At 36.3% G+C, this 26660-nt stretch overlaps 1 protein-coding gene across 1 annotated transcript in view; it reads left to right on the plus strand.

Moving 5' to 3' along the window:
* The window catches only part of ABCB5 (ATP binding cassette subfamily B member 5), a 123180-nt gene that overhangs the window by 34128 nt on the left and 62392 nt on the right, over nucleotides 1–26660 (plus strand). The window contains exons 5-13 of the mRNA XM_079151121.1: nucleotides 1790–1981; nucleotides 2063–2234; nucleotides 4449–4573; nucleotides 4653–4830; nucleotides 6035–6148; nucleotides 6454–6564; nucleotides 7796–7921; nucleotides 9165–9368; nucleotides 14194–14364. Of these exons, the coding sequence (XP_079007247.1) occupies nucleotides 1790–1981; nucleotides 2063–2234; nucleotides 4449–4573; nucleotides 4653–4830; nucleotides 6035–6148; nucleotides 6454–6564; nucleotides 7796–7921; nucleotides 9165–9368; nucleotides 14194–14364 (1393 nt within the window). The remainder of the gene's footprint in view (nucleotides 1–1789; nucleotides 1982–2062; nucleotides 2235–4448; nucleotides 4574–4652; nucleotides 4831–6034; nucleotides 6149–6453; nucleotides 6565–7795; nucleotides 7922–9164; nucleotides 9369–14193; nucleotides 14365–26660) is intronic.

Consider the following 26660-nt stretch of genomic DNA (forward strand, 5'->3'; position numbering starts at 1 on the left):
GTTCTCTCTCCCCACTGAGGATCTCAAAATACACTCTAATCAAGAGGAAGTATGTAATGTGGTGCTCTTCAAGCAGCTTAAAAACTTAAAATCTAGAGGATACAATGGGAAGTATTTTATAAAAATTTTTATTGGCACATAATAATTACATACAATAATGGGACTCATTGTGACATATTTATACATGCACATAACATAATTTGATCAATTCCATTCTCCAGTATTTCCCTTTGCCCTCCCCTTGATCCATTTCTTCTTTTTGACTGTTCTTCTATTTTCATGAGATTCCCCACTTTCTATCTTTTTTCTCTTTCTCTCTTTAGCTCCCACATATGAGAAAAAAAAATAAGACTCTTGACTTTCTCAGTCTAGCTAATTTTACTCAGCATGATGTTCTCCAGTTCTATCCATTTTACTGCAAATGACATAATTTTATTCTTCTTTATGATTGAATAAAACTCCATTGTGATTATAGGCCACATTTCCTTTATCCATTCATCTCTTAATGGATACTAGGCTGGTTCCACCACTTGGCTATTGTAAATTGCACTGCTACAACCAAGCTATGCTTGTATCACTGTGGTGTCACCAAAGGTGGGAACAGAGCTTTTTGTGCTGACAATCTTCTCAGTCATCTTTCTGGCATAGAAGGTTGGCTGATTTGGTTTGAGGAATCCATTAGCTGATGATTTTTGTTTCTTGGAGTAACATGTGAATGATGCACTGTAACTGCAAGCCATGTGATAGGCCGTGTCCCTCCAGCTTCCTCGATTCACATCACTTTGAACTCCTGTTCCTGGAACATTTTGAGCTTTTTTACTGCCTCACTGTCTCCTGGGAGAGACCTTTTCTCCCTCCCTAGAATGTCTTTCATGCTTTTAATGACTGACCCCATTTCACATTTTGGATCCCAGCATAATATCATTTCCTCAAAGAAACTTTTCTTAACCACTGTATTTATCTGCATTCAATCTTCCAACCCACATTTACCCACAAATTATTCTATGACCTATCACCCGGCCTACTTCCTTCATGGAACAACTTGAAACTCTTCCTCTTTGTATATTGTCTGTGTCCTCCCATGAGAATGAGAGGACTTATTATCTTGCTTATGGCTGAATCTCTAGAACCTCAAGCCCACTGGGAACCCAATATGCATCTGTTAAATCACTACACTTTTAATCTGATCTCCCACTTGCTATATATTTAGACTGTTTTCATTTTCTCTGTATTTTTACAAATACTACAATAACCTTCCATATAGGTTAATCTTTGCACATTACCTTAGTTAAATTCCTTAAGTTGAATTTTGGATTTAGTGATACATATATGTTTAAAGCTTTTTATCAAATGCTTACAATTATTAACATTTTCTTTACCCTCCTGTTCCACATACACTTATTTTAATCACCTCAATGTAACTTTTTCATATGAAAGTATTAAAAATACTGAAAGAAGATAAAAGTAGCAAGTAAGTTTTAAAATGACAATTTCTAATGTAAAAAGAGACATACATACGCCAGACGTTTTACAAAGAAAACCTAGATTATTAATTACATTCAACATATACTTTACTCTTTTAAGTTAATTTTAGTTATTTTCTAGATCCTAGCATAAATTTTCTCAATCAAACATGATGATAAATATTGTTCCTTTTTTCCTTCCTTCCTTCCTTCCTTCCTTCCTTCCTTCCTTCCTTCCTTCCTTCCTTCCTTCCTTCCTTCCTTCCTTCCGAAGCAAGGAAAACAAGTTGTGCTTCAGTCTAACATTTCCAATAATCTTTCCTCAGGTTGACTCTGTATTATGTTGGAATAGGAGCTACTGCCTTGATTTTTGGCTACATGCAGATTTCCTTTTGGGTGATGGCTGCAGCGCGGCAGACCAAGAGAATTCGAAAGCAGTTTTTTCATTCGGTTTTGGCGCAGGACATCGGTTGGTTTGACAGCTGTGATATCGGGGAACTTAACACTCGCATGACTGAGTAAGAGGATGGATATGCAGTGCACCAGCTTTGTTTTCACACGTGATATGGACACGACTTGACTACATTTGTTTGTTTCAGTGATATCAGCAAAATCAGCGATGGCATCGGGGACAAGATTGCTCTGTTGTTTCAAAATATGTCTACTTTTTCCATTGGCCTGGCAATTGGCTTGGTAAAGGGCTGGAAACTGACTCTGGTGACTCTATCCACATCTCCTCTTATCATGGCTTCAGCGGCAGTGTGCTCTCGGGTAAGCAAGACGCTAGTAGTGCTGGCTGGAAGCCAAGGTGTGAACCCGAAGCCTCACTGAGTTTGTCAAAAAAGATGCTTCAATTCATTTTCTTTTTTTTAACAAATATTTTATTTTTTATATATATTCATGTATTTCATATATTTTTATTTTTACAGACTGCATTTTGATTCATTGTACACAAATGGGGTATAACTTTTCACTTTTCTGCTTGTATACGATGTAGATTCACACCATTTGTGTAATCATACATGTACATAGGGTAATGATGTCTGTCTCAGTCCGCTATCTTTCCTTCCCCAGCTTCTATTCATTTTCTATAACCCAAAATATGAAGGGATCCTATCAACCACCAGTGCTTCTCATTTTGTTCATTGTTGATCACCTTCCAATCTTCAAAAGTTATCTCACTAAAATGAAGTTTGTTTTCATATCTTACTAACATTAAAAAATATCCCTTGCCATTGAGCAGCCTGTGCAGCTTCACATGATAGTATGGGGGACGTGCGAGACATTATACACAGGATGTTTAGTTGCTGCTGGAGAGAATCATGAGCTCTGAATTCCCAGATAAATGTGTTGTGATTCATTTCACTGGGCAGAACCAAAGGAAAAAATTCCAGAAACAAGAAACTCCTAACACATTTTTTTATGTCAATCTCTTCAATCCTATATTTTAAATACACAATTTGAATAATATTTAAAATGTCTGTTAATGTCTTTTTTATGTATTATATAAATGTATATCAGTTCTTCAGCAGTGTTATACTAAGCATAGCACTAGATGTTAATCTTATTTACAGTCCGGTTTTGATACCAGTGGTCTTTGTGAAATTCAAAAACAACCAGTGTATTCCTAATATCCCTCTCTGAATCAAGTCTTTGGCAATTCTACCAGTGTATGCACCCAACTACTAGATTGGAGGCATAGTATTTTTAATTTTGAAATATTAGTTATTCTCTTGAGAAATCAATTCCATAAGATTTTCTGAGTTTATTTCCTAATATAGAATTTAACCAAACAAGAATTTTTGGCAACAAAATATTCTGAGAATGATTCCTTAAGAATAGGCATGGTTATTTAGATAACAAATCTATATTTAGTGTGACTTCTAGTGTTAACCTTGAAACCTTGTCAAAATCTGCATATCCAGATTATTTGAAATGAGGATCTCTCACTAGGAAGATTTATGAAGATCAGGGTTTTAACTGCCCAGGGAAGAAAGATGACAAGAAGTTAGGAAGAGCAGAGGGCAATCTAAGTTTTGTAACTTGTATGAACTGAAGAGGAAGCAATTGAGAACCAATGTTCCCCAAATGACTAGAGATACCAGGATGGGTGGTTTCTGCCTTTCTTCGGTTCACTTTAATTTGCCAAGCATTTATTAAATACTATGTCCAAGGCTTTTCATGAAGTGGTGATTTCCTTCATATATGATAGGAATAACTGTCTTTATTCAGTGAACTCAGAAAATAATGAGTAGTACTCAGCTTGTTCTACCTGACTTTAACAGCCATCTAAGCATGTCACACATAAAGTTAGCTCCAGTGTTCTAGAATGCTCTTTGAATTTGGGTAGATTTGCCAGATGAGTAGGCAGCACTGCGCATTCACAGCTCTGAAGGCAACATTCTTCATGTTCCCTTTTGCCAAAACTGTTGTGCCAGTTACTAAACTTGACACATCTGGTATCAAATTATAGACATCAAGTAAACCTACCTACTAATATCAACACTGGTATCAACAACTCCAAATATTACCTCTTGGTGTTCAAAAATAAAGCATTTACTGGGCAGGCTACATTATGCAGTACAGTTCCAAAGGACTTACCCACATACACAGTATCATGTTCCTCTTCCTGCCACAGTCCTATGACCTATTACCTCTGGAAGTCTTGCTTTGTACATAACAACAAATCATACCAAGGCAAATCAGGCTCACTAATATCCAGAGTACCCCCAAAAGAGATTTGTCCCTAATACCCTTCTCCAAATCAAATCTTTTCAAATTATACCAACATCTAAAAGAGTTTTTTAAACTATAGAGAGAAAACAGCGAAGTTCCACTGGTAGCTGAAAATTCAAATAGAGATAGCTAGATACTTGGTAATGTTGGACTACAGAAAATTCTGATTCTACCTAAATTAAATGTTCTGTACACTGTTACTACCTCAGATTCACTCTTTGGTTAACCTGTGGGCATGATTTATTACAGATGGTCATCTCATTGACCAGTAAGGAATTGAGTGCCTATTCCAAAGCTGGGGCTGTAGCAGAAGAAGTCTTGTCATCCATCCGAACAGTCATAGCTTTTGGAGGACAGGAGAAAGAAATCCAAAGGTCTGACCTTTAATTGTGACAAAATATGCTTCATTTTATTTTCCCCAAAGGACGTTACATTGTGTTTTGTCTTTGTAAGGTATACACAGAATCTAAAAGATGCCAAAGATGTTGGCATAAAAAAGGCGATTGCTTCGAAACTCTCTCTCGGTGCCGTGTACTTCTTTATGAATGGGACCTATGGACTTGCTTTTTGGTATGGAACCTCCTTGATTTTCAGTGGAGAACCTGGTTATACCATCGGGACCGTTCTTGCTGTAAGTCTTGTTTGGAAATGAAGAAAAATGGCCTTTTCTTACCTAGCATTTATTTTAAAATTTCAGTTTGAAGATGAAAATTCAAAGATGAATGTTTTTGATAAACAAGTATTTGTCTTGCTCGCAAGATTTGTAGATATTTTCATAATTATAAGTTGATGGAATTTATTCATCCAACATGCCTTGGTGTCCTCACGTCTTGCTTTTGTCTGAATTTCCCACTAGGAGGGACATTGTTTTCTTGGTCCAGCAGTCACAAGGCCAGCCTCTAGGGGCACCTGTCCTTTCATGTTTGCTGACATAGGATGGATTTCAACATTCACTTTGTTAAATGTCCTCCCTCTGGACGTACTCTGTCCCTGGGAGTCACCTGCTCTTCTTCTGTTATTTCATTGTATAGGAATGTTAAAAACAAACTGTCTGACATTGCAATTCAGAGTCTTTTAAATTCCTAGGGGTTATTGATTTTAATTTATTCTGTTATCCTCCTAAGTTTCAACAACAATCAGTTTTAGGATCAATGAACGTTTGTCAGACTGAATCAAATTATCTCCTTTACATATTTCAGTTCTTGTCTGGCCTTCCCTTTGTGTATCGATTTCTCCCCTTTCAACCAAATTCATCTTTTGGATTTGAGACTTTCACGCTTAAGACTCTAAGCTCTTTATCTCATGTAATGTGAAATGTGAACATGAATTTTGGGCTAATCCTTTTTCTTCTAGCTCCCTCAACTGTATGATAGGGGAAATAGCACCTGGCTCAGAGTGCTTTCCTTTCTTGACTTTCTTTTTCAGAAATGTATTTGCCTGAAAATGGACAACTGCCAATGATAAAAGAATTCAAAAAATAGGGAGTGGAAGTAGTACAATATCTCTGATCTAGTGACATCTATTACCACTCCTTCTGCTAAAGCATGGGAGTGAGCAGCTAGGAGGCCCATGCACAGCCAGAATGGCTCCATTAGTAATTGTCCTGCTGGGACAACCCAGCACTACAAACCATGGGACAATCAAAAGTTGTTCTGTATTAGGAAAGGGCCAAAGACATGTAGATTAACTTGCAATTCCAGTTTATTTGCTCACACCTTCCACTCTTAGCCAATTCCTATAATATTTCTCTGTGAGCCTAACCCAACTACATACTTCGTCCTGTTGTCTTTCTTACATAACCGCACTGCGTAACTATTATTTTTTTGTTCCTATAGGTATTCTTTAGTGTGATCCACAGTAGTTACTGCATCGGAGCAGCAGCCCCTCACTTTGAAACCTTCTCTATAGCCCGAGGAGCTGCCTTTAATGTTTTCCAGGTTATTGATAAGGTAAGAACTCATTGCTTTGAAGGCTAGTTATCATTACTACAAGAAGGAGACCAAAAATCAGGCACATTCATTTCACTAAAACAATAGGATGGAAAAATCCATGTTGACCAGCTGGCTAATAGAAATAAAGACTGCTTTCAACTCTTTTTTATGAGGGGATTGTGTTTTATTGAAACCTCTGTGTTCACTTCTAAAGCAGAAAGAAAATGTTGTAAAAGAAAACCATCTTTAAACTATTTTTTAGGATATAGAGGGTATCATCTTATTCCTTTGAAGATTTATAGCATTCTCTTTGTTTTTCTAAGAAACCCAGCATAGATAACTTTTCAACAGCTGGATATAAACCTGAATGCATAGAAGGAACTGTGGAATTTAAAAATGTTTCTTTCAATTATCCATCAAGACCATCTATCAAGGTAGGTTAAATGAAGTAGTATTCTACAGTTTTCTGATACTACTTTCTTATGAGGTTAATTACATAATTTTGATCAAAATTTTGGCTATTTGTCGCTTAGACACTTGAGTAGGCAGGCAGACAAGTAAATAGAAAAATAACTCAGAACAACAATTAATGTTTTTTATTCTATAGGTAACTGAAACAACATTTTCAGCTCTCTAGATTTCTCCCCACTCTGGATTTGGGAGCAGACCAAAATGCCTTGGGTTGATGGTGCCACCTACTGGTGGTCCCTGGATATCATCCACCCTCAGCATAGTAATTCACTTTAACCTTGCAGTTTCTAACCTGGGGCACTAGTCACCTGTTGTACCTTCCCCTTCTTCCTTTCCAAGGCTTTTTCAGTAGTAGAACCTCCAGTATCTTACCTATCACTTTACACATACACACAAACACGCACACACACACGCACACACATGCATATCTTTACAAATGATGAGATCAGCAATAGAGTCTAAGGGACAGTAAGGGCTAAATACATTCTAGTTTGCAAGGATAGGTAGGTGAGGGCTACACAACAGGATTGCCATTGTCATTTGGAGAAGGTAATAATTGCGAGGTTGCTCTCACCTGGCCAGTCCCTGGGACACTAAATACTGGAAGCACACCCCAGTCACTGAAAAAAATTTTAAATGTCACCCCATGTCAAAATGTCCACCTGAGATCCATCGCTAGAGAGGGACAATTTCTAATGATGAAATCTCATCCATGGGAGTTGCTGAGGAGTTTTGCCAGTTGTTCTTTGGAATATGTTTTGGAGTAATGTTAAATATATTCTAAGGAAGAACTTCCTTAGCAAATTAGCAAATTCAAAAAGGTACCTGGCAAGATTTTATTCAGTTGTTGCAAATTAAAAGATAAAATTTTCACTAACTGGGTAGTCATGAACTTCATTTAAAATATTTTAACTGAATATAGGAACAGTTGCTGTGGTAGTTGATGTCCCATGAGTACTCTTAACTTAGATCTCTTTTTCATATAGAGAGATAATGAGAAATTCTTTTATTTTCCAAAACTATGTGGATTATTGTTATACATGCATATGAAACAAACATAAGGTCTAAATTTGTCTTTAAGTGCCACAGAAGAATTTGCCTTCCGTTCCTAATTATACATTAAATTTCTGAAAGTAAGTGCATTATATTCTAGCTTTTCCTAACTTTATGATTTTCCTCCATATGTTCCAACAGATTCTGAAAGGTCTGAATCTCAAAATTAAGTCTGGAGAGACAGTGGCCTTGGTTGGCCCCAGTGGCAGTGGGAAGAGCACAGCAGTCCGGCTTCTGCAGAGGTTATATGACCCTGGTCATGGCTTTGTAAGTGCAGGTTGCTAGGAGAATCACACATGGTCCATGTGACAGGACTGGAACGTGCCACCAGCACACACAGCTGACAGTTATGCCAACTTTCAGTGTTTGACAGCAGAACTGAGAGAGAAGCCATGCTGTTTTCCTTCATTCCACAAATATTTATTTAGTGCCTGCTATGTGTCAGGCACTGTTCTAGGTTCTGAGTATTCCTTAGGGAACAAAACAGATAAGAGTCTCTGCCTTCATAGATTTTGCATTCTAATGACTAGATGCAGGTAACAAAATATGTAAATTATGTAATATGTTAAAAGTGAATGAATGTTTTAGAGAAATGTAACAGCAGTTTGTAGTGCCCAGGACTTACCAAGAATTTCATCTCAGGAGAGTGATATCCATAGACATCTTCACTCTTTCTTTTTTTCTATATCTGTAATGTTGCACTTAACTTTCTGACCCTTATAAATGGCTCAGAGAATGAGACTGTGATAATCCTAAGTGAGTAATTCTTGGTGCTTCTGTTCAAACTTTCAACTGTTATTTTTAAAAGAAAACTGACTCTCTTGGAGCCTGATTACACCTGAATTTCACTTCTTAGTCCTAGAGTATCTTCTGTCCAGGCGTCGTTGCTAATATTTACTAAACAGTTTACTAGGGAAGCATTCATGTATGGTGTAGTTGCATAGAATATCTATTCCTGGACTTAGCGCCACGTTGATGAGAAACAATATGATCCTATACCCAGGCTTCTGTCACTGGAATGTGTGGGGTAACACCAGCATATGTGGGGAAGACAGGGTTCATTTATTGTTGTTTATAGAATAGAAGACATGTTTGTATTTTGTTGTTAAGTGAGACATCAAAGAAAAATAAAGAAGGCTATTTCCTAAAAGAAAAATCACAACAGTCCTAAAACAACAAAACTGACATCCATTACCTGAGTCTACTTAATAACATCAGTGGCACCCAGAGTATATATCTTATTAATACCTAATCTGTAAATTTTAGAATAAAAATATTCAAGCTGTTTGGCAAGATCTTAAGCCAGTTTTTTGAAGTTTTGTTGATTCCCATGGACCAGGAAAAAAAAAATCTGTAGAAAATATGTATATCATAAATATTTTACCAAAACATAGTTAATTTTTGATTCCTGAAATACACTCCTTCTCAGTTTGTATTTCACACTAGGAAGAAAGGCTATAGTCAGTAACAGCCAAAGGCGACATAACACGGTTCATTCTTTGGATTGCAGATCACAGTGGATGCGAATGACCTCAGAGCCCTGAATGTGCGGCATTACCGAGAACACATCGGAGTGGTCAGCCAGGAGCCTGTGCTGTTTGGAACCACCATCAGGAACAATATTAGATATGGACGAGATGGTGTAACTGATGAAGAGATTGAGAGAGCAGCGAAGGAAGCAAATGCTTATGACTTCATAATGGAGTTTCCTAATGTAAGTATGTGTCGCCTGTGTCCTCAGCGTAGGGTAACAGCACTGCAGAACTCCTGAGTAAGATAAGGAAACAATAACTTCCAAAGTATAGTGGAAGCCTGGTTGATTTTTACATCAGCCAAGATGAAACGTCCGTGGAGAAAAGAGCATGGCTGGACACAGGCAGAAATGTATCACGGGAAAACCAATTTTAGTTCTTACTGATTCTCACTGAAAATGGAAGAGAAAAAAGATGAAAACTGTGTTAAAGTATAGCAAAGAAGAATGGAACAAAAATCATCAGCTCAAACAGAAAAAGATGTGTCTGCGAAAATGTTGATTTGTGAGGCCATCTTGTGGCTGAGACAGGGACTGTCACACACACCATGTTCAGGTTGGTTCTGGTGGTGCAGAAGGGAGACTGATCACTTTCAAAAGCACATGAAGCTAATGTGGAATCATGCTTGTAAATATATATAATAAATTTAAAATGTTTGATAATAGGACATATCTGGTCTAGGTGGATATTTATAATTGTCACAGTTATAAATCATTTATTTTAAAGTTTTAGTTCATCAGTTTTACCTGAAATTTCTGTGTGGAATATAAAAGAATGATATTTGATTAAAATATGTGTAAAATTTCATCATGCCAGGAAGTCACATAGCAAAATATTTCATTTTAATAGACCTATTTTACAAGTCACACTCAATGAGTCTTAATCATTTTCTTTGGGTATTTTTTTAATAAAAATTTGTATTATGCCAGTGATTGCATGTTACCCCATTATTCAGGGTCATGATTAGCACAGGATTTAGACCAACAAAATCATCAAGAGCTTTAAGTGACATTTTGCTCCTTTAAATGATTTCCTTTCCTCAAATTATCCAGTGCTATCTAGTTTTGCACTTGGAAATAGGGAACTTTTCTGTGTCTTTTAAGTCATGCCCTGCAAGTTGCTTTTACTAAAACACCATAACTACACAAAGATGCCCCTGTCTATAAATCTAATCGTAAATCCTAAAGCTATAATCCAATGAATAAACTAAGAAAACTGGCTTATTGTGATGAAAACTGAATTTCATGAGCATAGCTATAAGAAAAAGCATAAAAATATGTAGTTAATTCAGGTAGCTTAGAAATTAGGGAAAGCTATGCTCAGAAATGAATAGCATTGTTTTTTCTTTAATATATACATATTTTTAAAGTAATACATTAGAATTTGCTAGATACTAGCCAACCTTTCACTAATAAACATATAGGGTATAGAACAATTACTTTCAAGTAGTGAACAAGAGGTAATGAAAAACTGAGATTCCTGAGAGAAAGGAAAGTTTCTTAAGAAAAAGCTCCATGAATTTGCAGTATTCTGCCTGGGAGCAAATTTGTGAACTCTCTGTGAACTGGGATCCAGACAGAACATGGCAGTCCTACTGAGCCAGAGAGCAGAGATCAATTTTTAGGGCAATTAGGGCAACTGGAAAGGTGATTTCAAAAAGCCATAGAATAAACCCAGCACAGTGTCACATGCCTGTAATCCCAGTTGCTCTGGAGACTGAAGCAGGAGGATGGTAAATTCAAAGTCAGCCTCAGCAAAAGCGAGGCAACTCAGTGAGACACTGTCTCTAAATAAAATAGAAAATAGGGCTAGGAATGTGGCTTAGTGGTCGAGTGCCCCTGAGTTCACTCCAAAGTACAATCAATCAATCAATCAATCAATAAATACTGTGGAGCTGAGGTGGGGAGTAGAAGTCCAGGTGAGCACCCCTCAGGAATCCATGTCTGATGATAAACCTACCGAGGCTTACCGGAGAACAATAACTGCAAGGTTGGGAGTAGCACAGAGACTAGAGAAGCAGGGCTGTGGGGATGTCAAAGTACAGCCCAGCCAGAATGGAGAGGTCCCAGCCTGCAGCTGAGATGCCACATAAGGCACCACTTAGGAGTGAGGACCACAGCTTAGAGTTAAGACCCACTGAAAGGCATGCTGGGGTGTTGAAAAGGTTCTATAGATGATGTGGAACCATACAGAAAAAAATGAAATGCTGCCTTTATATCATGCCACACACAAAAATTAATTTGCCATAGATCTTTGATCAAAATGTGAAAGCTTAAACTTAAAAAAATAAAAACTTAGGATAAAGTCCTTGTGACTTTGAGGTAGGCAAAGAATTCTTAGAAAAGCACTTACTATTTTAAAATAAGCTTGGAATTAATCAAAATTAAAATCTCCTTTCTAAAAGACACCATTTAAAGTTCATTTATTTTTATTCCCTAAAGATTATTCCTGGTCATTATAGGATACTTAAACATTTTTTTTTTCTCTCTCTCTTTTAGTTATAGGTGGACACACTACCTTCATTTAACCTTTTTTTTTTTTTTTTTTTTTTTTTTTTTTTGATGTGGTGCTGAGGATTGAACCCAGTACCTTACTAGGTAGAGCACTAGGTGAGTGCTCTATCTCTGAGCTACAACTTCAACCACAGGATATGGTTTTTATTTTTTATTTTTTATTTGTACAGACTGCATTTTGATTCATTGTGCACAAATGGGGTACAACTTTTTGTTTCTATGGTTGTGCAAGATGTAGAGTCATACCATTTGTGTAATCAAATATGTACATAGGATAATAATATCTGTTTCATTCTACCATCTTTCATACCTCCACCCCTTACCCCCTCTGATTTTCCTCTACATAATCCAAAGTTCCTCCATTCTTCTCTTCCCCACCAATGCCCCACTCCCATTATGTATCACCACCCACTTATCAGAGAAAACATTCAGTCTTTGGTTTTTTGGAATTGACTTATTTCAGTTAGCATGATATTCTCCAATTCCATCCATTTACCTGCAAATGCTATAATTTTATTTTTAAAAAAGACACCATTTAAAAAATTAAAATGCAAAGATTCAAAGTAAAGTGCAAGAAAACAGTCAAAATACACATATTTGACAACCGTCAACAATTCAGTAATAAGTCAAAAAAAGTAAAACTAAATTAAACATGGAGGAAACCTGAACAAACATTTTAGAAAAGAGAGACAAATTAACAATATACAAGAAACATAGTCAACATTATTAGTCACCAGGGAAATCCAAAGTAAAGTCATAATGAGATCCTATTTCACGCTCATTAGACTTGTCAAAATTAAAAAAGTAACAAAACTAACTTTTGGTGATGATGTAAGCAATGAGATCTGTTGTTCATTTTGATAAAAGTGAAATTTGTATCATTTTAGAAAGCAATTTGAGTATTTATAATGTTAACATATAATTATGACTCAGCATTCTATTCCTAAGTATTTTTCCCAAAAGAAATGAAAATAACCACAAAAATATCTTTTATATGAATATTCATAGTAGCTTTATTTGTAATAGTCAAAAATTAGAAACAAGCAGCTGAATGGATAAACAAATTGTTTCCAAATGAAATACAGTATTCCAAGTTAAATCTGAACTTCAGAAAAACAACTAATTTATTTATTTTTTAGTTTTAGCATGTTCCATACAATATTTGGGACATACTTAGGATAAAGAAAATTAGTTGTTTAAATATTAGTTGTTTTTCTGAAGTTCAGATTCAACTGAGCTCCATGGGATCTTTTGCATGTTTTTGTTTGGTTTTACTAAATCTAGCAATCCAAGGTAGATTCACTTTGGGTGGAACACTACTCAGTATATGGAAGCAAATTTTTAACAGATCATAAATGAATCTCAAAAACATTTTGCTAGATACAGGAAAGCAACCCTCATAGAGTATATATTGTATGAGTCCACCAATATGAAGTTCTAGAATCAGTAAAATCCAATTTACAGTGATAAAAATCCAGCTAGGTCTCTTGAGGCGGTTCTGGGTTTGGAGATAAAGGGTCTCTGAGAAAACTTTCCAGATAGCTATGTTGTATCTCTTTATTGAGGTGGTGGTAATATGAGTGTACTTATTTGTCAAAATTCTTAGAGCTATATTCTTAAAATAAGCGCCTTTTATTATGTATGATTTTTCTATGATAAAGTTGATATTTTTTAAAAACATGAATATCAGCCTCTAGAAATTAAAGGTTTAGAAAGACTCTTTAACTTTATATCCTTGAAGAAATGAACTTTGCATCAGGGACATCAACCAACAGAAGATTATCAACACTGCTTCATTGGTTCTGGAAGTTACTCCAACCATAACAGATCTGTAACAGTATCTTCCTTTTAAAGATGCAGTTACCAGTAATAATAATAATTTTAAGAGACAGAAAATGTCTCCCAAGACTGAGAAAAGTTTTAGGAAAAAGTTGCCTTTTGCAATAATCTTTTTTCATACCTTTTTTTTTTTTTTTTTTTTTTTTTTTTTTTAGGGTGCTGGGGATCGAACCCAGAGCCTTGTGCTTACAAGGCAAGCACTCAATCTCCCCAGTCCCCTCATACCATTTTTCATAGTATTTAAGAAATAAATTGAGAATAACACCAAATTGCTCATAAACATTTCAAACAATATTTACAGTATATTACAGTGATTCTTTTAAAGATTTTAAAGCATTCTAAGAAGGTATAAAAAATTTGAAAATTTGTTTCAATTATTAATTTTTCTGAAAACACGTTTGTCATGTGTCATGTGTTCCAATCTGTTTTAGTCCTAAGTATTTATTTTCCTTTTTTCACTAAACACCCCTCTTTTTTATAATTATTTATACAAAAAACACACCAAAGATTGAAAGCGGCCAGCCTGAAGTAGTGCTTAACCTGGTACTAAAATACAACTGTGTCTGTGAACTCCCCTTCTAATCATTTAATCATTCTGTCTTCTACTTCTGGGCTTTTTTTTTTTTTTTTTTTTTTTTTATCTCCATTTCATTAGAAATTCAACACATTGGTAGGAGAAAAAGGAGCCCAGATGAGTGGAGGACAGAAACAGAGAATTGCAATTGCTCGAGCTTTAGTTCGAAACCCCAAAATTCTGATCTTAGATGAGGCTACATCTGCTCTGGATACAGAAAGCGAATCAATTGTTCAAGCTGCACTGGAGAAGGTAAGTGAAGAGAAGCATTGCTTATTTCCATATTCCTGGTTCACTGTTGTTGTTAAGTATGAGAAAGTGCACATTGTTGCCGATGACTAAATTCAGAGCTCTTCTGAAGGTTTGGATGCAGAGTGTGATTTGGAGGGAGAAGTAAATGCTACAGTTAGTCGCTAAGTATACATATACACATATGGATGTACACACACATACACACAGGGGCTGATATGCCATCACCCCATGTAGCTCTCCGTTCCAACCGGTCTGTACTTTGCACTTCCCCATAGAAACTCCACCACCACCATCACAACAACCCATACACACCAGTGAGATTCTCTGCTTTGACCACTTTTCTTCTTTGGAGCAGCACGATTAAGACAATTTCACATCAAGTGAAAAGCTCTGACCTTGACCCACTCTCCTCCAGCTGTCCCAGCCCTTCACACCTCACACTGACCTCGGGCTTACCACAGATGCTGCACAAACTGAAAACTTCAGGACAGCCATGGTCCTGCACCAAATTACACTGCAACTGGAGGGCAGTTGAAAAATCTCCGAGAAGCCAAAAGCTCTTTTAAATCATGGTCTTCAGATCCCTCAGAAAGCTAATGGCACATTCTGCTTTGTTCTTGCCTGGAAAGGTATTAAGTGTTTTTCTCTGAGAAAATAGCAGCCTTCTCTTTCAATACTCACTTTCTGGAACCAGAAATGGCAGCCAGAGTGCTATTGCTTATTGAAAACCTATTAGTTACTATTATTTACTCACAAATTGGATTATAGGGTTTTGCCTTTGTTTCCCTACTTTGATGACAGTCCACATGTTGCGTATACGATATGGAAATCCTTGTTTATTGCAGACACTTTGCCAGTTTAAGTCATCTTAGTAGAGAAGAAATAATGGCCAGCTAAAGTTTTATTCATTTATTTATACTTGATAACTTGAATAGGGATTTCTATCTAGAATACACTTGATAAATTGTTTTTAATACCAGTGATGTTTGGTTATTTAGGGCTTGAATGTACTAAAAGATGATTACACTTAACATACCTATCTAAATTTACACAAGATATTTTAAAATGAAATAGTTGCTTTAGCAATGTAGACATTAAATGTTGTGCCTATTGTCTTTTCATCTGTTAATCACTTTAGGCAATGAAAATAAGTTCGGACTTTTAAAACAAATGGTTGTTTGACAATATGATAAAATAATAAATATTCCTTTTTGGTGGCTAAAATGAAATCTCTATCATAAGAAAAAGAAGAACGCAAACCGTTTGTAAACCGTGATTCCAATTACATAAAATAGATGTATTTAATGTAACAAAATAAAAGAATAAGTGTGAAGGCAGCATATATGGAAAGAGTCATGCATTGCTTAATAATGGGGATATGTTCTAAGAAATGTGACGTTATGTGATTTTTGTCCTTGTGGGAACATCATAGAGTGTATAGTTGGTATAACTTCTACCCACCTGGGCTATGTGGTGTAATCTGTGGCCTCTGGGGTATGAACTGGACTGAATATTGTGGCCATTGTAACATAATGTGTATCTAAACATATAAAAGTACAGTAAAAGGTGTGATATAAAAAATTTTAAAATGGCATGCCTGTGTAGGGCACATACCATGAATGAAAGTAGCAGGACTGGATGTTGCTCTGGGCAAGTTCACAAGTGAGCAGAGAGTGAATGTGAAGGCCCAGGACACTACTGCACACTACTGTAGACTTGATGAACACTGTGCACTTAGGCATCACTTAATTTATTTTAAAAACCTTTCTTAAATAATAAATTAACATTAGCTTATGCTAGCTTCTACGTTATAAACTTTAATTTTTAACTTTCTACTCTGGGAATAACATGGAGCTTAAAATACAAACATATGGCACAACTGTACAAAAATATCTTCTCTTTATATCCTTAATTGTATAAACTCTTTTCTATTTTTTAAATTTTTTACATTTCTAACTGTTTAGTTCAAAACTAAGATATAAACACACACATTGACCTGGACTCTGCAGGGTCAAGATTCCCAAAGTCACGGTCTTCCACCTACGCTCTTGTCCTGGAGGTCTTCGTGGGCAGCAACACACAGGGCTGCCATCTCCCTTGATAACAGTGCTTCTTCTAGAATCCCTCCTGAAGGAATTGCCTGACCGCCTTATAGTTAACTTGTTTAATATAAGTAAAAGAAGTACCCTTTAAAATAATGATAAAAAATTGATTAATTCATAAACCGGTAACTCATTCATTATCATTATCACGTATTATATATTGTTCATAATTGTGTGAGCTGTGCTTTTATACGACTGGCAGCAGAGTAGACGTGGTAACACCAGCATCTCAAAAAAACACATGAGTAATGCTCTGCACTGTGACATTTCAAGGCTACAACATCACAAGGTGACAGGAATTTTTCAGCTCCATTATAACCTTATGGGACCACCATCATATATTCAGCCTGTTTTGACCAAAACTTCTTTATGTGGAACATGACTGAGTGGCACAATTATAAAAGAATTTGATTTTTTTAAAATTAATTTATTATATTATTTTTCTTCAAGGGGGAGATTAAGTCAATGCTATAGTGGTGGGTGTAGAACTGTTTTATGTGGGGCTTTCTGGCCTTTTCTGGGGTAGGGGTCAGGATAAGCAATGGGGTGAAAGGCAGCATAGGAAACTGGATTAATTATATACTCCAGCTTAGTGGAAAATGGTCATGGCTGAGGGGAGAGCCCAAGTGCAGGCTCAGAGGTGGAAATTCTAGTGCCACCAGCATCCTCTCCACCCATCGCAGTGGTAGAATCCCATCCTTGGAGAGGGCTCTGCCTATAAAGGACAAGGTGTCCAGCAGGTTTCATTCCTGCTTGTCTGAAAGCCCCCAGACCCTGCTACTGATTCAGACTAGCTCACAACAGCTAGCAGAATTTTATAGCTTGAAACATTATGCAAGCCACCAAATGAGAAAGCAAATACAGTGACATGCAGGTGAATGCTGCATGCACCTACCTCCACAGCCTCACATAGCCCTCCCACCCCATGTCACTCGTTACCCCATTATCTTCCATTTATGTGAAGTTCTAGAACGAGTGAAATTCACAATAGCCATGCAAAATAAAATCAGTAATTTCCTAAAGCTAAGGTGAGCTTGAAGGAATGACCACCCTTGTCCTCAGATTATTACAAGAGCTCACTCCCTGCTTCAGCCCAGCCCCTCTTCAGTCTGTTTTCTGCACAGCTGCCCTCTTTTGCTGTTACCTTGTAAACTCCATGATGTTACACTTCTACTGGAATATTCCAGTGGCTCCTCAATTCACTCTAAGTATAAAGCCAAATTCCTTACGGTAAACTATAAAGATCTGTGGATCCTTCTGGGACTCCACTTCCCTTCACCCTCCCTCACTTTGGCTGCTCCTTAAACACACCATGTTTTCATTGGCTGGCACACGGTGTGTTATTTGGTAACTGTCTCTCCTCTGGAATGTAAACTCTCTGCTGGCAAAGGCTGTGATTGATTAACTTTAGCACCCCCACCCCCAGCACTGGAACAATGCCTGGCACTTAACAGACAACTAAGAAACACTAGTTGAATGGATTTTGGATGAATGTGATGCAGGATAATTTTGAGACCTGAAGTGATCTTTTCTGGACTTCTTGATTTAGGATTAATGCAAACTAGTTTTGCATCATTAATCTTGTTCTAGGAAAGATCTAGGATCAGTAGATAAGGATTTATGCCATAGGGTGTGAACTTCCACTCAGTGACTGGTTTGGACTGATGTGCCAGTACTAAGGTTTCCAAGCTGTCCCCCTATCCCCACCCCTGGGTTTTTTTGGCATAGCAGTGAGCACTTGCAGCCCATACTGGTTCTGTGTTACACCGCAGAAAACCCTTTGAAATGTTAAATGCAGTATGTAAATCTAAGGAATGATTATTATTAAGGAAGTTTCAGTTATACGAAATCAGTGGAGAACCTCTAAAAAGACCCTTTGCTAATTATGAGGGAAGGAATTTCACGAGTTTTAGTCTTTGAATAGGCAGAGTTGCTTTGTTACCATCCTCAGGGGCATCATGGACACTTCTCTGTACGTGTGCATCTATAATGCATCCTATTGGTCTTCCGCCAAGTCCTCTTACATTATATATACTAGAAAGCTGAAAAGTAGGGAAATTACTTTAGGCTGTGGCCTATTTAATTAAATTAAATGCAAAGAAGTAGTTAACTAAAGTCAAAGTTAGGCCAGAGTAATTTTACACACACACACACACACACACACACACACAAACACAGTGCGCACACACACTGGTGTGTCTGGTCTGCATCAACTAAATATCTTACTCTGTATTTATATATGGAACTGGGAGTTTTTAAAATTTTCATTTAGTCATTAGGAGCAACACTTCAATAATTGGAAACAGAAAGGGAATTTCAGCAAGGGGGTTTCCTTGACTGGAATTTAGCCAGGAGAGCCAAGGTAACACACAAACTCCCTCATGCTAAAAGCATCACAGGATATTTTGTAAGCCTGCTTAATCAAGCTCACATTTGTAAGGCTTGGTATTAAACATTAAGCCACTGGCTTCTTTTAGGTAGTGGTTCTCCACTCTGATAGATCAAGGTTCCATAAAGAGTTGGATTAAGAAAGGAAAAAATAAAGCAGTGTGATTTTTTTAGCAAAACTGTACACATACACATGTACAGAAAGATTTACATGTAATAATGAGATTCATAGAAACCCTGAAACCATTCATGAGTCATTATTTTAGACATAACAAAGGTCATAGAGCACACAAGAACTCTGAGATATTTATTTTCCTATTTGACAGTGCACACACTGAGGCAGAAAGAGGTTAATTCATAGCTGGGCCATACTGAAGCCAAAGCTGAACCCTAGACAGCTGACTTCTACCTCATTCATTAACCACCATACTACCTTGCCTCAAGGTTACACATCTGCTAGCCACTGGATCTAAGACAGAATCCATATTAGGCCTCCTATAAAAATAGAATTACGGGACTGGGGATATAGATAAATTGATAGAGTGCTTGCCTCATAAGCACAAGGCCCTGGGTTCAATCCCCAGCACCACCAAAATACAAAAAAAAAAAAAAATAGAATTACCATATGATCCAGCATTTCCACTTCTGTGCATATGCTCCAAGTAATTGAAAGCAAAGTCTCAAAGAGATTGTGTTCGCAGTAGCATCATTCACAGTAACCAAAAGATAAGAACAACCCTGAAGTCTGCCAACAGATGAATAGATACACAAAAGGCGGTACAGATATACACTAGAACAGCACCAGTCTTCAAAAGGAATGAGATTTGATGTGTGCTACAACACAGGTGCCCCTTGAAGACATTACATTAAGCGAAATACACAGAAATAAAGGGATAAACACTGCATGATGTCACTCACAAGTAGTTAGGTTAACAGAGACAGAAGTAGAGTAGTGGTTACCAGGGGTTGGAGGGGAAGAAACTGTTTGGAAGTTACTGTTTAAAGGGTACAGTGTCAATTATGAGATGATGAAACAGGTGTAGAGATGGAAGTAGTGATGGTTGCACAAGAACGTGAACATACTTGTGCATGGAATTGACTTTTAAAACAAAGTTATAAATTTTATGTTATATATATTTTACCCCAAAAAAGGATAGTAATCCAGATCTGAGTATAAAAGAATAGTTTTTTTTTAAAACTAAAAAATAAAAGAATAGTGACAGAGAGGAATTTGACCTCTGAAATTCAGAAAGATCTTACCCTTAAAAATAGTTGAACTGGTAAATTCGACTTATGCACATTTTACCACAATTTAAAACAACATCATCAACAGCTAGCCGCTTTCCAAAATGCACTGTCTTCTTGAGAAAGAGAAACCCATGCTTCAAACCATACTCCAAACTGAAGCTCCTTTGTAGGCTTTTAATAGCCTCACATTGTCCCTGAAAGTTGTTTATTTTGATCCTATTATATATGTAACTAGTGTACTTCTCTTTCATAAATGAGTTTAAATCACTCTTACTTAACAAGACACTTCAAAGTCTTCAAAGTCTTTTGGAAAGGCTTTTATGTATTTAAAAAAAAAGAATATTTTTCAACTTATGGATAAGTGTCTTAGTGATTTCCATATATTTAACTTATTCCTAAACCTTACCCTCCTCAACAAATAAGGAACATACCCATATGATATATTGATTTCCCTAACTGTGACCAAATGAGATATCTCTACTGTTTAGACTTCTGGGCTACATGTGCCATTCTTTCCTTTTGCTCATAATGAAAGATGAGTTCATTATTATAGCATTTTCGCTTCTTGCCTGCTATTTACTTCATCTTTTTGTTGTTGTTGTTGTTGCTGTAAATTTTTGAACGAATACTAAAATTATGCCTTTTTTATAAAATTAAATGAAGGGAAGTATTAAATGACAATAGTTTTATGTTATCTCCAGTTGTTAACTTGTTTGTTAACTTATTTAGAAGTAAGAATGAAGAGTTTGGGGCTATAAAAAGAAAACATTTTACTATCAGATAATATTCTGTGTTCTTAATTAGATAGTGCACATGGTCTCATTTCAAAAAAGATTTTTGACATATTTTAGCTAAGGGGCCTTAAGCTGAGCACACAAATAATCACATAAGTAGATTCCTTCAAGTAAAAAGGAAGGGGTCAAGAAGGAGGTGAGTCACTTATTACATATGGCTTCTAAGTGCCGATCTCTGCTCTTTGTTATTCCTTTGACAAAGGAGGACTCATTCTGAGACAGGTGAGGTGGCCTGACAGTAATCTCACATTGTTGAATCCTGGAACCAGTGTTGACCCAGAATACTAACCCAGTTGGCTTTCAACATCACAGGGAGGTAGTTAAGAAATCAAAAAGCCTGTGTTTTCCCTTTAACTACCCTAATGACCTTCTTATAAGAGATAGTCAGTTAAAATTTGATAGTCTAAAGGGGAGGAAAATGTAAAAGAGTAGTGGAAAGTTTTTAGACTATGTTCTCTAAGCACCAGAATACTAGGGTGGTAGAGAGGAGAGGCTGGGGACTTGAGGAAGACAAACAGGGAGGGCTTCCCTCAACTCCACTGCCAATTCAAACAAAGCCACAACCCATTCATGTGGCTGCTTTTAAAAAATACATCAAGTTCCCACATTAACTTTCCTTTGACAAAAAGATTTTGAAGCTTAAAAAGAAAAATGTTGAAGATTACAGGACTATATCATGGAGGGAATGTCACAGATGGCCCCAGTCCAACTGAGGTAACTTCCTGGGAGCCAGTAAAAGACACTGTGTGCTCACCAGTTTCTCACACCACACTTGCCACCAGGACACCAGAACAGTCTGTTTACAGAATTCTCCAGAGAGTATTGTAGGCCTGATAATTTGCCCAAGAGTCAAGTAAATTCATGCCTTCCGAAAGGCAGGAGGTTTTGTTATTTTTTCTTTTCCTGTTACCCACCTTTATTCAAGGTCCATGACCACCGCTGGTTCTCACCAAATGTCCTCCTCAGACCCTTTCTCTCTTCCAGCAATTCCATGAGGGATGTTTTAAAGCACCTTCTATTTCCAAAGTCCAAGCCAATTACCTGGTGACTTATGATTATACGTGGAATTGTGAAGTCATGTGAACAAGGTCGGCAAAGTGTGAGGTAGAGACCTATCCTATTGCCCTAATTATTTAGCTTCTGGCTTTGTGCAATCTGTGAAGTAGAAGAGGAGACCCTAGAGAACCCTTTCGAAATTGTAGTAGCAACAAAGACATTGAAAAATCTCCCACACCTTCTTTGAAGCATGTGGAAAAACAGAAGAATAAGTCACATTACCTCACCTGTCTTTACAGTAGTTTTGGCTAAAAGACAAAGTATCAGCTCAGATTTCTTGATCAGCTTTTGGGTGGCTTTGACTGCCATAATCTCTCCTATGTTTTAAATCCGAAATTACTGTTGAATTCTTTTTATTCTTCACTGTGACTAATATATCAGTTTTAGGTCACAGTGATGATTTAGAGGAGATGTGCATTTTATGTTACCATACTTGTAGGTCTCCTTTATAAACCTTTGAAGTGTCACTTGCTCCCTTTAAAATTGTTAGCTATATCTGTGATTTATTTGATATATATTATAGATGTTGTAATAGATTAAAGTATAACAAAACACTGACTTTAGTCAACCATTTATAGTTTAGCCAAGGAGGCTGGCAAAGACAAAAATGATACAGATGGGCAAGAGCAGGTGATCGAACCCTGCTGGAGTACTAACGGCATCAAATCAGAACTTAAAGAAATTGGTCTGGGGTTGTGGCTCAGTGGTTGAGTGCTTGCCTGGCATGTGTGAGGCACTGGGTTCAATTCTCAGCACCACATATAAATAAATAAGTAAAATTAAGAAATGGTCTCCCCATCCTCAATTTTCAGGTGTCACATACAATCATGCACTTTTGCAAAATGGGTCAACCTGCTTCTTATGTAATGCTGAAAGGTCTTTACCAAAATGAGAAGAGATATGTATTAAAGTACCTGTTAAGTGAACTCCCTATCAGGAAGAAAGCTCTATTTTACTCCACGCCTACATCTTGAAACTTCAGGATTCTGATTCTGTGTACAGATGTGTATATACAATTCTGAAACCTTTTCTAGTTGCAGCCTCCTAATTGTTTGATCTTAAAACAAACAGCCTGTCAACATCCTTAGAATATTTTGTGTTCTATGTTCCCTTTTATGTTTTTAAATTCCACATACATTTGCTTTTAGAAATATTTGGTAGTATTGTAAAACCATTGAGTTGTTTTTTTTTTTTTTTTTTTTTTTTTTTACATCATATTATTTCATCAATAAAGTTTGAGATCTGTTGATTTGTAGAAAAGAATATTTGGAATCCCAAGGGAATGTCACTGAGCAAATGGGAGAAGTGTAGGCCAGCAGCCTGGGCACCTGTTTTCACCTCCATCGTGGTCATCTTTGTAATGCATACCTGCTCAACGATAGCACTCTCACATTCACCTTTAAAGGATTATAGGCAAATCCCAGGGTCCCCAAGACCCAGAATAGAATTCAAACTTGAAGTTCAAAGAAGAAAAATGAACTCAATATAGGCAATATGTCTTATGTCTGTAAGCACATCAGACAGACTAAATTGAGACAGTCTACAAAATATTTGACTAGTATTCCTTGAAACTATTGTGTTCATCAAAAACTAGGGAGATCTGCGAAACTGCCACAACCAACTGGAGGTTTAGGAGACACGATGACTCAATGGAACTTAACACTCTTTTTTTTTTTTCTTTTCTTTTTTATTTTTAAAGACTGCATTTTGATTCATTATACACAAATGGGGTACAACTTTTCATTTCTATGGTTGTACACAATGTAGATTCATACCACTCATGTAATCACACATGTACATAAGGTAATGATGTCTGTCTCAGTCCACTATCTTTTCCTCCCCTACCCACTCCCACCCCATTTCCCTCTAAATAATCCAAAGTTCCTCCATTCTTCTCTTGCCCTCATTCCACCCCCACCCCCATTATGTATCATCATCCACTTATTAGAGAAAATATTCAGCCTTTGGGTTTTTGGACTTGGCTTATTTCACTTGACATGATATTCTCCAACTCTATCCATTTACCAATAATCGCTGTAATTTTATTCTTCTTTTTGGCTATTACTTCATTGTGTATATATACCACAGTTTCTTTATCCATTGATCAATTGAAGGGCATCTAGGTTGGTGGAACTTGACATTCTTGTGGCAATCCAGGAACAAAAGAAGGATACCAGATAAAAGATACTAGAGAACTTCAAATAAGGCATGGGGTTTAGATAGTACAATGTACCAATACCGCTTTATTAATTGTGGCAAATGCATTATTTCTTAGCTCAGGGGGAAAATGTGTAGATAGGGTACGTGGAAGCTATCTATAGTATCTTTGCAACTTTTCTACAAATATAAAACTATTCTAAAATAAAACTTTTATTTTAAAAAAAACTACTCACATATTTACCAGTTTTGTTATATCATTTATAAAGATGTTTCTATATAAGCAGACTTAGAATTACCACATAAAAGTAAATGAGAGACTGACAAAAACAAAAGGCAAACAATAAAAACAGTTTCCCCAAACATCCTTCATTTACTAATTGGTTTAATAAAATTTCTATATGTTTGGCAATATAAAAAATAAAGGATACAGTAAATATTTTGGTGCTCACTATAATTCTTTGCTGAAAAGTATGTTGCATAAAATTGCTAAAGAAACTTGCGTATGTTAATAAGTGCTAATAATATTATGTGTTTGTTGTCTGATCTCCATGAAGTTAAGAAAAAGAAATCCTCCTACAGATCACCCTACATCACAGTTACCCTAATCCACTGGATCACTAAGTTTGCAGGGTACTCATTAAAATGTCTCAGTACCAATCAGGATTCTGGCTGAACATAAAGGATGAACAACTGGTGTGCTGTATACATGTATTTTTTGCTTTGGCTTTTGTGGCTTTTTTTCTTAACAGAATTTTTTTGTTGTTTGTTTAATTAACCTACAATTAACTGCATACTAAAACATACAATTGGAAAAGGGGCATATATGCTCACCTGCAAAACCACCTGCACACTCAAGATTGTCATTCCTTTTTTTTTTTTTTTTTTTTTTTTAGATATTTGTATCACCACTCCATCTGGACCCTCCCCTGCCCTCCTCCCCTGACATTTGACAACCACCTATTTGTTTACTGTCACAATAGATTAGTTCATGTTTTCTAGAACTATATAGAAATATAGTCATACAGTATGTATTCTGTTCTTTCTGGCTTCTTTCACTCAGCTTAAATTTTTTGAGACTCATTCATGTTGTAGAATGCATCAATAATTCCTTTTTTATTGGTGAACAATGCTCCATTGCATAGATATACCATAGTGGTATACATGACTGTGCTTCAATTTTTCTGACCCTAGAGCATAAGTTTAAATCATTTTAAATTGTAACTACATGATCCCATATCCCAGTTTTCCTGAGGAAGTTCCAGTCTGCCTGGATTGTCCCACTCAAGAGTGTCTTGGACCAGCCAGGTAGCTCACACCTGTAATCCCAGTGGCTCTGGAGACTGAGGCAGTAGGATCACAAGTTCAAAGCCAGCCTCAGCAAAAGTGAGGGACTAAGCAACTCAGTGAGACCCTGTCTCTAAATAAAATACAAAATAGGGTTGGGGATGTGGCTCAGTGGTGAAGTACCCCTTAGTTTAATCTCTAGTACTTCCCACCAAAAGAAAAAATGGGTCTTGGTTTGAATGATACTTTAAATGGTTCTCTTAATATAAATCAAACATATCAGATTATGCTTTTCTTAAAATAATAAAATGTTACAAAATAATAGTACAAAATATTTAATCATAACAATGTAACTATGTTCAGTTTTTCATAATAGCATCTATTTGTTGCTTACATGCATGCATGTTACCCATAGGAACAAAACCTATTAAAAATAAAACATGCATCAACACTAAACATAAAAAAATAAAAAATGCTTTTCCAACTTTTTTGCTTTCTTATTTTTAAACAGAAGTGCAATATAGCATAGTAAATAATTGGGGAAATTAAGAAAAATACAATCCATAGGTACAATTATTACATACAGGCACTATTAATATTTTGATTTATTTCTATATAGGTATATTCTTTCTATGGATACATTTTTAAACATGATTAAAACAAGATGCATAAACTTTCTCCTGCATTTTTTCATATAGCATTATATCATAATTTTTCCACTCTATCATTCAGTTTTAATAACTAATGTTTTGAGAAGTTTTCTTCTCTTAGATTTGACACAGAAGACTTTTTTAAAAAGCACTCACTACTTCATTAAGTATACTTACTTCAACAGAGAGAACTTTATATAGAATAGATAAAACTATACAAGATTCTTGTGCCAGGTTCTTCCAGTGACTAACTGAGACTTTGAGCAAACTTCTTAATTTTCTGAGTTCCAGTCCTTGTCTTTAACAGATAAGAATGAAAATAAGAATAAGAACAGTAAGATAAAAATAGTATGAATAGTAACTATCATGTTGAGTCCCTGACAGATTTGTAGAGTCTCAAAGAATTTTGAGTGCTATAGAGTGCTCAAAGAATTTATAAAATGTGCAAGGCATTTAGAAAAAAATGCATTATCTCAGGGGCTGTGGGGTTCAAGTATAGAAATTCACTGGATTAGACAAAGAGGAATGGCGGGAAGAGAGGGGGGATGGGAATAGGAAAGACAGTAGAATGAATCGGGCATCGCCTTCCTATGTTCATCTGTGAATACACAACC

Source organism: Sciurus vulgaris, assembly GCF_902686455.1.
Source record: "Sciurus vulgaris genome assembly, chromosome: 8".
Classification (NCBI taxonomy): domain Eukaryota; kingdom Metazoa; phylum Chordata; class Mammalia; order Rodentia; family Sciuridae; genus Sciurus; species Sciurus vulgaris.